The sequence below is a fragment of the Athene cunicularia genome, assembly GCF_003259725.1.
Source record: "Athene cunicularia isolate RWA chromosome 3 unlocalized genomic scaffold, athCun1 chr3_part1, whole genome shotgun sequence".
Classification (NCBI taxonomy): domain Eukaryota; kingdom Metazoa; phylum Chordata; class Aves; order Strigiformes; family Strigidae; genus Athene; species Athene cunicularia.
Window position 1 is genome coordinate 1628268 of NW_020799097.1, and position 11466 is coordinate 1639733.

Below are 11466 nucleotides of genomic sequence, written 5' to 3' on the forward strand. Positions count from 1 at the left end.
GAAAAAGTCCCATATGGGTACGTAGGAGATCTGGGAGCGGAGCTGCTTGGTCGTGTCACTTGTGCTCATCAGAAAACGTGTTGCACCGTTCAAAAAAAAGACATTATTGGACAGAGCATCCCCCCAGTGATCCCCGTGTGCTGCGAAGTCTGACATGTTCCTTGGGCTGGGTGTGATGAGAGGGGGAGCGGCTCTGCTCAGCTGGTCGCTGCGGCTGCTTTGATCCTGCTCTGGAGGGAAGGTGGCGAAGTCCCCGTGCAGCCCTGGCGTGAGGTGCTTTCCCCTGGCACGCCTCTATCCATTTCATACCCTCTCCCACTCTTTCTGCTCTATTTATGGCTCCTAAATAGCTGTTAATTTTCTACTCAGGGACGGCGGGATTTCAGGGGAGGACAAAGCGAGTTGAGTGCGTACGGTTATTCATAAAACCACTTGTAAATCTTAGGCGTCCTTTGAAGCGTGGTTTGGAGTAACCCTGGAGCAGCTGGGAGGTGAGGGGAGCAGCGAGCTCCCCTTCCCTTCCTCGGGAAACTTTTCTCATCTGAGATAGCATACGAGATGGCACGGTGTAAACCAGATGTAAAAAAAAAACCCGAAAAAAACAAAAAACCAAACCAAAATAACATGACATCTGCTCTGAAAACTCTGTCGCTTTGTGACAGCAACCGTGTGCAAGGTGGGCAGGGTCTGGGCGTGAGCGCCCGGCGGCTCGGGTTAATCCTCCCTCTTGCACAAGCAGCAGCTACTCAGACTTGGACTTTCCATGTCCCACGTTACGCTCCAGCCCAGACACCCAATAAACACCCGCAGCCCTCTGGCCAACTGGGTGACACTCGCTGACAAGCCCAGGCAGGGTGGCGGAGGTGACAGGTTTCTTGGCGGTGCGAAAGGACGTGACTGTTTTGGTGCACCTCAAGACACGAGGCAGCACCGAGCCTCTTGCCTCCTCTCCCTCCTACCACGCCCCAGGCGCTGTCACCCTTCGGCTTCATCGCGGTGTCCATCCTCGCTTCCCGTGCTCCTCGGAGAGAGGGTGTTGTAGCGGAGGAGATGTTGGGAGGGCAGGGGGGAGGAGGACAGTGTATGCTGCTGGAGCCATTGGATTCATCAGGGCTGGATGCATTGTCTGTCCCCGTGCCTGAGTGTCCTTTGCTTTTAAGGAAACCTGTAACCACTTATTTCTTTTAAAGCAGCAGTAAAATCTACAAACCCAGAGAAATGAGCCAGGCAAGCTGCTCCCTGGACAGGCTTGCTAGCAGAGCTGCACCAAGACAAGAAAAACTCCATGTCAGAGGAAAGGAGAGCTATTGGGGGGGAAAAATAGGTTAAAGATAGTTGCAGACAGTTTAGGATAAAAATGTTCCAAACCCATCTTTTTCTTGAGCTGTGAGCTTGGAGGAACCTCTCTCAAAAACATGAGAGCTCCCAAAAAGGGGAGCATCAGTGTGCTGGCTGAGAAGGGGCACTGGTGTTTGCTGCCAGAGAGCTTTCCTGTCCTGCCGGGGCATGGGCAGGGAGTTACGGGTCTGTGCTGGGCACAGGCCCAAGTCTAGAGGTCAAGGTTAAAGAGCTCCGATGGCGGGTTTCAGCTTGACGGGCAGGAATAGCCATAGTGGCCTCAGGACTGGTGGCAGCTCGAGAGGGGCACGTGGGTTCCAAGGGCCATCCTGACTGTGTCCGCGGGGTTGCCTTTGGGCTGGCTCTTTTATTTTTATTCCAGAGGAGGTTAGGAATGATCATAAAGAGTTGCAGGGTGAGGGGAGCTCAGGCACGCCACTGTCCCCAGGGGTCCCCCTGGGGTTGCTGGCGCAGCGGAGCTGATTTCTTGCCTCGCAGGGTGGCGGTGGGAGGGGAAGACACCAGCTGAATGCCGTGGTCCTGCACTGGAGGTAACATCCCCGTGTCTTTCTCTTCCGCAGTGTGTCCGAGATGGCGAGCGTGCTGTCCAGGCGTCTGGGGAAGCGCTCCCTGCTAGGCACCCGCGTCTCTGCCCCCAGCGCCTTGGCTGACGGGGTGCTGGTGCCCCCCCAAATCCCCAGCCTGCAGACCGACCTCGGCCGGGCCTCTGCCCACACGGTGCCACGAGAGGATGGATCTTGCGCGCCGTCGGCAGAGGAGAGCAGCCAAGCAGCCAGATGCCCCAGCCGCCGGCAGCTCCACGCCGGGCAACAGGTACGTAAGGAAACATCCTCGGCTGGTGGGGTGTGCCCTAGTGGGGGATAACTCCTGGGGTCTCCTGTGAGGTGCAGTGGGGAGCTGTAATTACCAAGAGCCGTTAATGGGTGTTGGCGTTAGTGCACTTGGCCTCGGCCGTACCTCATGAGTTTGGACCATCCTGGCTCACGTGGAGATCTGTCTCCTCCAGGAGACATCTCCAGTCCTGGCCAGAAGTGGGTGCCCAAAGAAGACAGTAAGGAGACCTGACACTTCCCTCCAGTGTTCTCCAGCTGTTTGAGGCAAAGGGAGATGGTTTCTGTACATTTAGTGACTCCCAGTGGACTTCTTTTCCACAAACCCCATAACCCACGTTTACATCTGAAGGGTAAGTGGCAGGGAGCCCCCCCAGCTTCGCCACACCACGAGCCTCATGGCTCAGGCCTCAGCCTGCAGGAGCTGTTTGCTGCAGGGTTGAGGTGCGATGGTGTGGACGCACATGGTGAAGAAGCTCTTGGGGACGAGTGAATTGCGACAGCTCGTCCAGAAAGGACACGTAGTCCTGCTGGACCCCGCCATTTTTTATGCCCCAGGGCTCCTGCAGTGTGGCCAGGGGGCAGCTCTCCATCCCACTGGCACGGTCCCTGTGAAGGCCTGGCCAAGCAGCGCTGTCCGAGCAGAGCCGTGAGCTGCTGCCAGAGAGCCCCTTTCTTGGCTGCTACCTGCAGAACTGTAAAACCTCTTCTGGGCAGAGCTTGTGAAATGGAGTGTAAATAAGGCCCCTGTTTGGTTTTCTGGCTCCTCCTGACCCATTTTTATTAACCACAGGACAGTGAGAGTTGTTTTCTCCTACGTGCTCCGCTGTGGAGGGTTTTCTTGCTTGCTTTGCTGCCGGGAACAGCATAAAAATAGCTGTGGGGTGCCTCCACCTCCCAGCGACAGCCAGGACCTGTGCTGGTGGCTGTGCAAAGCCAAAGGAGATGTTGGCTCCTGGGTCAGGGAATGGCCCGTGTGGTTCACTTGGAAGCCTTGCTCCTTGTTTTTAGCAAGCAGGGTCAGGGTCTCCAGTGTCCTGATCCTTGTACTGATCCCCCTTAACCCTGGTTCCACCGTGGGTGGCCTTCTCTACCCCATTTTTTCTGCTGGAGATCCCACCTGAGGTAGTCTCCCAGGCTCTTCCCGGGTCAGGGTGTGGGACTGTGTGTCCATCCCATGTTGACTTCTTGGTATGACACCCATGGCCCTTCCGTAAAGAGATGTTCCTGTTCCTATAAATAGCCAGAAACACATGTAGTGTCTTTTGACACAGATACATTTCCATCAACAGAAATAGGCTCACGGTTGGTAGTGGTGGAAAACTGCCCATCAGAAGGAGTTTGGGGCTGTGGATGAGGAGGTGAGGTTTGCACATCTCCTTCCCCTGCTGCAAGGAGCTGGGGCTGGAGGAGCAAAAGTGTGAATTCAGGATCACGTAACCCAGGAAAGCTCCGTTCCCAGTCTCCCCCTGGTTTTTAATCCTTTTATGTATGTACTTTGCCAGGGTGTGGAATAGTTGTGGGAGCCCTTGCAGCAGGATGGCACAAGAACAAAGCCAAAGCAGACAAATTCATTGGAGAAAAGTCCACCCAAAGTCACGACACTCAGGTGGCTGATACCAGCTCTGGAAATTCCTTAACATGGGATTGCTGGAGCTGGGGTGCTTGTGCCTGGGAAGAGCAGATCTCTTAGAGGGGGGGTTGGTATGAGCCCTGGCCAGCCCTTTGGTTTGCTGTGACAGCAGTCTGAAGTCCAGGCCCTTCAGGACAGGCTCTGACTTCGTCCTCAAGCCCTCTGTAACCCCCTCCGCAGCGGGAGGACGAGGAGGAGGGGGGGATCCTGCGGTGGGTGAGGGCTTGCTGTCCTGTGTCAGGACAGCCCCTGAGAGCAAGCGGGGTGGCAGGTGATGCCAACAAACCTCCCCTTGTGCCGTTTTCAGGTCCTCGTCACCTACAACGGGCAGGAGTGCGCCGGCCTCGTGGAGCAGCACAACCCGCTGAGCGACAAGGTGAAGGTGCTGCTGCCGGAGCAGGGCTTGCAGGCGTGTTGGAGGGTGCAGGACGTGCGGCCGGCCGCGCTCCAGCCCCCCGTCCTGCCCACAGCTGGTGGTCCCGGCCCTGCCGAGGCCCTGCAGAGATCCGTATCCAGCAATATCGACGTACCCAAGAGGTTCGTGCCTTTGGCTCACTCGGGTGGGAGGGGGGCTCTTGGCAGCTCTGCCAGCGCTCGCACTTGGTTTTACACAGAATCACAGAATCGTCAAGGTTGGAAAAGACCTTGAAGTTCATCTAGTCCAACCATTAACCTCACAGTGACCTAACACCAATGGAGACAGTGGTGATGCTGGGGATATATCCACCTTACCAGTGCATTATCCATAATCCATAAGATGGTTAAACGTTGCAATGAAAGGGATTTTAAAAAATGTTTTCCTCCAAATGAGGAAAAAACATCCTTCCCCATGACTTAAAAATAATTTGGGAGGGAGGCGATGGGGGTGAACCTGTGCTGCTGCAGGTTGTGCTGCCCTTTGGGTGCCCGGTGGCTCCCCAGGTCATACCCAGGCTGTTTCTCTGCTTTTTTTCCTCCATGTGTTTCACATCTTTCCCCTCTGCGGTACAGAAAAGCCGACGCCGCTGTGGAGATGGATGAGATGGTGGCAGCCATGGTGCTGACGAGCCTCTCCTGCAGCCCCGTGGTGCAGAGCCCTCCCGCCGGCGAGAGCGGCATCCCCTGTGAGTGTGCATTTAAAAGTACATGGCTATATGAAAGAAAAAACATCTAAAACAAAAGGAGACGTGGAGAAATGTGCAGCGCCTGTTGGATCTCAGTGCTGGGGCTCTTGCTGGCCACGGGGAGCGGCACCAGAGTCACAGCAGAGCCCACAGGTGCCGGCACTGGTTGGGACCGGGCAAGCTGGGACACCCCTGGCAGCATGGTGGGGGTAACCCAACTCTCCACAGTTGTCCCGGGGGACCGGGGAGCCCCGTAGAGGAGTCCCAGGCTGGGGAGCACCACCCAGTCGCTCCTTTTTTTAGAGGTGGTTTCATTCCCGACGAGTCAAACACAGCCGGAGGGATAAAAATAGCCACCCTGAGCCGTGGGAAATGTGTGTGCCCCGGGGCTGGCTGCTCGCTGTGTGCTGGCTGTGCTGGTGCCAAGGAGAATGGGGAAGGGGAAAAAAAAGGGATAAATGACCAATAATTGGGAGCTGGTGCTGAGAAAAGGTGCAAAGGTTTGCTTTGCCAAGTTTTTAAAGAAATAAATAGAGGGAAACTGTTGTTGCGGGTTATCCAGCCTCAGGGCTGGTCTCTGCCCTGGGGTGGGGGGGTGGCCCCGAGCTGACGGTGGCAGCGTGTGTCCCCTCCCCGCAGCCTCACGGGCAGCCTGTGATCCCTGGAAGGAGAGCGGCGACGTCTCGGACAGCGGCAGCAGCACCACCAGCGGGCACTGGAGCGGGGGCAGCGACATCTCCGCCCCTTCACCCCCTCACCCCGCCGGCAGCCCCAAATACGCCAGTGAGGCCCTGAGCTCCCCTCAGGCAGACGACGGCTTTGAGACCGACTCCGACCCCTTTCTCCTCGATGAACCCGCTCCACGCAAGAGAAAGGTACTGCTGCTGTCAGGGAGGGGGTTCCCAGCACCGGTGGGGTGGCTCGAGCTGAGCTGGTGTCCCCTGGAGGGGACGCTACCACTGGGGAGAGGGTGACACGGGCTGTCTCTCCACCAGAACTCGGTGAAAGTGATGTACAAGTGCCTGTGGCCGAGCTGCGGGAAGGTCCTGCGCTCCATCGTCGGCATCAAGCGACACGTCAAGACCCAGCACCTCGGGTAAGGCCGAGGTTTCACCTCAATCCCTGCCTGACCATCAAATCCGTGGTCCTGCCACTGCATAAATCGTAATTCCTGCAGCAAAACCCCCCAGCTTTGGAGATAACCGGCCTCTGTGCACTGAGCTTGGCAGTTCTCAGCCAAGCAGTCCGTGTCACCAAAGACACTGTTGTGTGTGTCCCACCTTCAGGGTGCCCAGGGCTTTCTGGGAGGCACGGGACCCCCATTTGGGCTTCGGGGCTCTGTTTTGCACCGTGGGGAGTTCAGGTTACACGTGAGCCCAGCTGGGTTTTGTGAGGGCTGGCAGCCTGAAAGCCGAGCCTGCTGCCGGCAGCAGCCACCCCTCTGACAGTTTGCTTTGCTTTGTCCTGATCTCCTGTGAATTACCCCCAAAATACAAAGTGGTGAGGGTGTGGGGATCAGCTTTGCTATGCTCTCCTGTGGCCCCGCTGCATTCCTCACCCCGACCTGACTTTCCTCGTGCTCCCATCCACTTTTTCTGGTATTTATATTTCTCCCTTTCAAACATGAATGCTCTGGGAAAGGTGAGGACAGAAAGGCAGCGATGCAGTGGGCAGCGCTGGACTGCCATCCAGTGCTGGATAAAGGCACTGGGAAAAGAATAATAAAAAAAAAACAACAAACCAACAAACTTCAGAGGCTCTTTCCTGCTGGGTGAACCGCAGGGCTTCGGTCGCAGCTGTGCTGAGTGAACTCGGTCAGAAACGTGCAGGGGATTTGCAGTGGTGCCCAGTCAATGTGCCAGGGTTTTTAAAGTCTCTGGAAGGGGCATTGATCTTCCTTGGGAGCATGAAGTCAACGTGATGCTTTGGAGCCTGGGAGCAGAGCTGCTTTGCCCAGGAGGGCGAGATCCTTCTGCCCTGGGGGAGTCGGGGGCTGCTCACCTTAATGGAAACAGGGCTGCCATTTCACTGCTGCCCCCTTTTGCTCCCCCGTCAGGGACGGCGCGGACTCCGACCAGCGGAAGCGGGAGGAGGATTTCTACTACACCGAAGTGCAGGTGAAGGAAGAGCCGGCACCGGAGGCAGGCACTGCCACCAGCCCCACGTCTGCCTCCGCCCCCATCATCATCCAGCAAGCGCTGGCGAAGCCGGAGGCGCTACTGGTGGAGCAGCCGGCACTGGAGCCCGCCCTGGCCAGCAGCGCCCTGAGCCAGTCTGCGCCCAGCTCCTTCTGGCACATCCAGGCTGATCATGCCTACCAGGTGAGCTGGTGACATCTCCTGGGGACGACAACACGGTGACCTGAAGTCTTGCTGAAGGACAGGTCGTGATCCGCTTTGCTCTGTGAGTCCCTGCTGCGAAGGAGATGTTTTGTCACCACCCTGGCAGCGCAGAGAGGCTTCGGTGCTGGTGTAGCACCGTCCCCTGCCCGGTTGGCCATCAGCCCTTGAGCATGCCGGGTTGAGGGGCTGGTGTGCTTCTGCTGCAGCCCTTCCCGGCTGGGGGGAGCTGCCGACCTCTGCTCCCCTGCAATTACCCGGTGCTGGTATGCAACACGCCCTTCTGCCGGCAGATAACCCAGGGCTGGAATGCAGCCGCGCCGGATCCTGCACGTCTCTCCGCTGCACGCTCGCCTGGGCACGGGCTGGGAAACTTGGGGACCCACAGCGGTGGCCCCATGGGCACCCTGAGCCAGTAGTCCTTGTCCCAGGGAGAGCCGAGCACTGTTCTGGAGCTCCCAGCTAGCATATATAGATCCATAAATGCATGTATAGCTCATTCCTATCCCAGAGAGCAGATGCAATGTCATCTAAAAGCAGAAAACCTACATAAATAGGGTGAGAAATATCTACATCTAGACCAGGGTGGTGCACGTGGTTTGGTATCACAACTGCAAGCAGCTGGAGGAGCGAAGAAGCTGCTGTGCCCCCTGTTAGCAGGATCTGGTGCTGGAGGAGAGGATGTGCAGGGATTTTCATCCCACCCCTCCAGTGCTCCTAGTCTGGGGGTACTCCAGGCTGGGTGGTGAATGCCTGTGGGGTGGCATGTGGGAACGGGGGGCTCCTGGGGCTAGCATTGACCCTTTTTTTTTTTTTTCCCACCCAGGCGTTGCCCTCAATCCAAATTCCAGTGTCCCCCCACATCTTCACCAGCATCAGCTGGGCCACTGCCACCTCGACTCTCCCGTCCCTGTCACCGGTGAGTCCGTGCGTTTCCCCTTCATCCTTTTTGGGGTGCAGGGTTGGGCTGGGAGATACGGGGACCTCCTCTTCGCTTTCTCACTCCCCACTTTAAAACATCCAGATCTGGGAGCGCATCCGTGTCTCCTGCCGCTCCATCGCTGCACCCGGGGCCCACATAGGATGGGGACCGTGTTGTCCCACCTCCCCTTTGACCCCCGTTTCCCCCTGCAGGTGCGGAGCCGGTCGCTCAGCTTCAGCGAACCCCAACAACCGACGCCGATGCTGAAGTCCCACCTGATCGTCGCTTCGCCGCCCAGGGTGTCCATCGGCACCAGGTGAGGGTCCCGCTGGCCCAAGGGGAGCCCAGGCACAGCAGAGCAGTGTTGGGCCCCCTGGTTACGGGCCCTTACCCTTAGATAAGTGACTGAAATTCAGCAACGAGGCTGTGAACAGTGGGTTGGGTTTTTTTTCCCCCTCTCGCGCAGGAAAGTCCGCGGTGAAGCCAAAAAGTGTCGGAAGGTGTACGGAATCGAGCACCGGGACCAGTGGTGCACGGCCTGCCGGTGGAAAAAAGCCTGCCAGCGCTTCCTGGACTGAGCGCAGCACCGCGGTGCCGCGTCCCCCCCACCCTGCTCCTGCCCGGGGAGCACCGGAGTCCCTCACTGCTGCAACCAGGGACCTTGGAGGTACCTCCTGTGACCCCAGAAGACACTTCCAGAGCTGCGTGTAAATTCCTCCTTCTGTATATTGTACATCTGCTGGGTTTGCCCCCCCCCCCCCTTTTTTTTTTTTTTTTTTTAAAAACAGAACCAAAACTTTTTCCAACTTTTCATTTTTTAAACCTGAAGAATATCTCCCTTTGTACAGTAAATGCTGGGGCTGGGAGGGAAGGAAGCTGGTTCCTCAGGGTTTGGAGGAGATTGTAGGTGATCTGGGGACCAAAGATCTTCCTGCATTTCCCAGATCACCCCTAAAATCTCCTGAAGGGTCGCGGCGTGGCTGGGGTGAGGAGTTGAGGCAGCTTCCCTTGTCCTTTGACTACCTAGAAAGTGCAAATCCCTTGGACCCTTTAAGGGAGGGGATCGGTAACAATTATAGCTTTAAAAAGGAAAATGTTGCGTTGCTGTGAGCAGGGCAGGAGCAATTCTCGGGGCAGGAGGATGAGGTTTCTCTCCCTGTGTGGATCTGGTCATTGCTCGTGTCGTGTCACCGATAGCTCGAGCCTGCGTGTGCCTCCAGGCGGTTCCAGCGCGGTGTTTTTGGAGGCATTTGGGGGGAAAAAACCAAAACATTTTAATCAGGAAAACGGCAAGAATTTTTAAGGCAAAACCTGGTGTTCCTTCTCGTTTCAGGCTTTGTAAGTCTGCTTAGCTCCGTGAAAAATCAATGTTGTGGGCCGTGTCTTTCAAAACTAAGCTGAGCAATTTTTAATTTTTAATTAATGATTCCACCAATAAAGGCAGCTGGGAGGACTGGGAAGGGCTGTCCCTTAGCATCCCCCTATGGCCCCAGTACACCAAAACACTTCAGTATTGGCTTTTGAATCCCATCGAGCCTGGTGACAGTCACTTTTTTGACCTCTATCCTTTTAAAATCTATATATTTACCCAACCCGACCTGCTGCTGGTCTCCCATGGCTGTGGTGGCTCATCACCAGCGGGGCATTACGCTGGGTATTGGGTCAGGGAGCCATGTTGCCCCATCAGGATTCTCCCCTCACTGGGGCAGGCAGCTATTTGGATCCTATTTCTTTTTTTTTTTTTCTTCCCTGCGTTTTGGATAATCATAGGCCATAACCCACAGCTGTCGAGCCAAGAGCAATCCCTGTCTGGGGTGTTTTTAAGGACCCTGCGCCAAGACTCATTTTTCCTTATAAAACTGAATCAAGTGGCTCCTGGATCACCACGAACCCCCTTGGGTTTTTGAAGGGATCAGGTGTCCAGACAGAGCAGATTGAGTTACATATCTTTGTGTCACTGATGCTTCTCGACGTGTTGGGGTATTTTTTTCTTGTTCTTTTTAAAATTTTGTACATCTAAGCAGTTTATCATCCCACAACCTGATCTCTCCGATATCCAACTGGTGGATGTAAATTTTAGCTGCTGGAAGGCAGGAGCAGAACTCCCCAGGCCGAGTGCAACCCCATGGGGTTCCATCCCTGGAGTTTCTGGGCAGGTCCGGCTCAAATCCTGGGGAAGAGAAGAGTTTTTCCTCCCTGAGCACCGCTCGCTCGTGCTCCCATCACGGCTGGAGCCTCGTGTTGGGAGCAAAATGTCAGGAAAACCCTTTTTCCTCTCCCGTTGGTGGCAGAGACTCTTTGCAGGTTCCTAGCTTGAGCGTTTTATTGCATCCACAAGCCCTGGTAACAATTAATTGCGTGGCGGGGTAGTTGCACTCCTCAAAAATAGTTGTGTTTTGGGTTTTTTTTTAATTAAAAAAAGCCTCCACGTTACCTGTCTTGCGTCGCCCCGCAGAGCTCAGTGTGTTTCTCCTTCCAGGGAAGGGCCTGGTGCTGTTGGGATGTGGGCAGGTTTTTGGTGATGTCGGAGATGCTGGTGGCTCTCTGAGAAGCAAGTGGGCGCTTTGGGATGCCCCACACAGCGTCTCACTGCATTTTCATCTTTTTAATTTTTTTTTTTTTTTTAAAAACAGGGCTTGAAGCAGCACCCAGAGCATGGAAACAAAACAAAACAAAACAAAAAAAGGGTGGATTTGCACTTTTCTCAGACCTTGTGTTTCCTCAGACCTTGTGTCTTTACTCCCACAGCTCAGAGAGACCCAGGCAGGACTGGCGATTTGTAAATCTTGCTTTTTAGGCACTTTCTGCCCCAAAAAAGCACCAGGCTTTGCCCAGACATGGATCAGCTCCCACGGCTCCCAGCTCAATCACTCAGGAAACGTCAAACCAAGCCATTTGGGGTGCAGCATCACCCCAGCTCCGGGAGGGGGTTCACCCCCCACACCCCTCCTTGGACCCGGGGTGTAGCACGCAGCACCCCCAGCCCAGGTCCACCTCCCAGATCAGGTTTTTCACTGGTGGGAGCTCAGGTGTCCGAAAAATAAAGCGAAAATAACTTTCTGCTTTTCTGTTAAAGATGCTCTTTTTGAAAATACATGTATAAAAAGGAAGAAAGAAGGCATTAAATGGCTTTGGAACAAGCTGGCGTACAGGCTGGCGGGACCCCCCTCCCCAGCAAATCGGGGGGACGTGGCCCCCCCAGTGCCACCTCCTCCCGCAGCACATAGCACTTACTGCCCGCCGGCTGGTGGGGGGTTTATATTGGGGGAGTTTTATATCG

General features: G+C 55.7%; 1 protein-coding gene across 2 annotated transcripts; it reads left to right on the top strand.

The window, feature by feature from the left end:
- The first annotated feature begins 1882 nt into the window (after positions 1-1882).
- ZNF395 (zinc finger protein 395) lies at positions 1883-11185 on the top strand. Of its 2 annotated transcripts, XR_003398108.1 has the most exons (10): positions 1883-2172; positions 4130-4359; positions 4813-4925; positions 5565-5800; positions 5921-6021; positions 6982-7246; positions 8091-8183; positions 8399-8502; positions 8653-8891; positions 11175-11185. XR_003398108.1 is itself a non-coding variant. In XM_026846007.1 (9 exons), the coding sequence occupies exons 1-9, from the start codon at positions 1930-1932 to the stop codon at positions 8762-8764; spliced, it is 1497 nt and encodes a 498-aa protein (XP_026701808.1). In that variant the 5' UTR covers positions 1883-1929; the 3' UTR covers positions 8765-10807. The 2 variants fall into 2 exon arrangements, 1 of the variants encoding a protein (XP_026701808.1); XM_026846007.1 differs by lacking the exon at positions 11175-11185 and having other exon boundaries at positions 8653-10807.
- Positions 11186-11466: the final 281 nt, after the last annotated feature.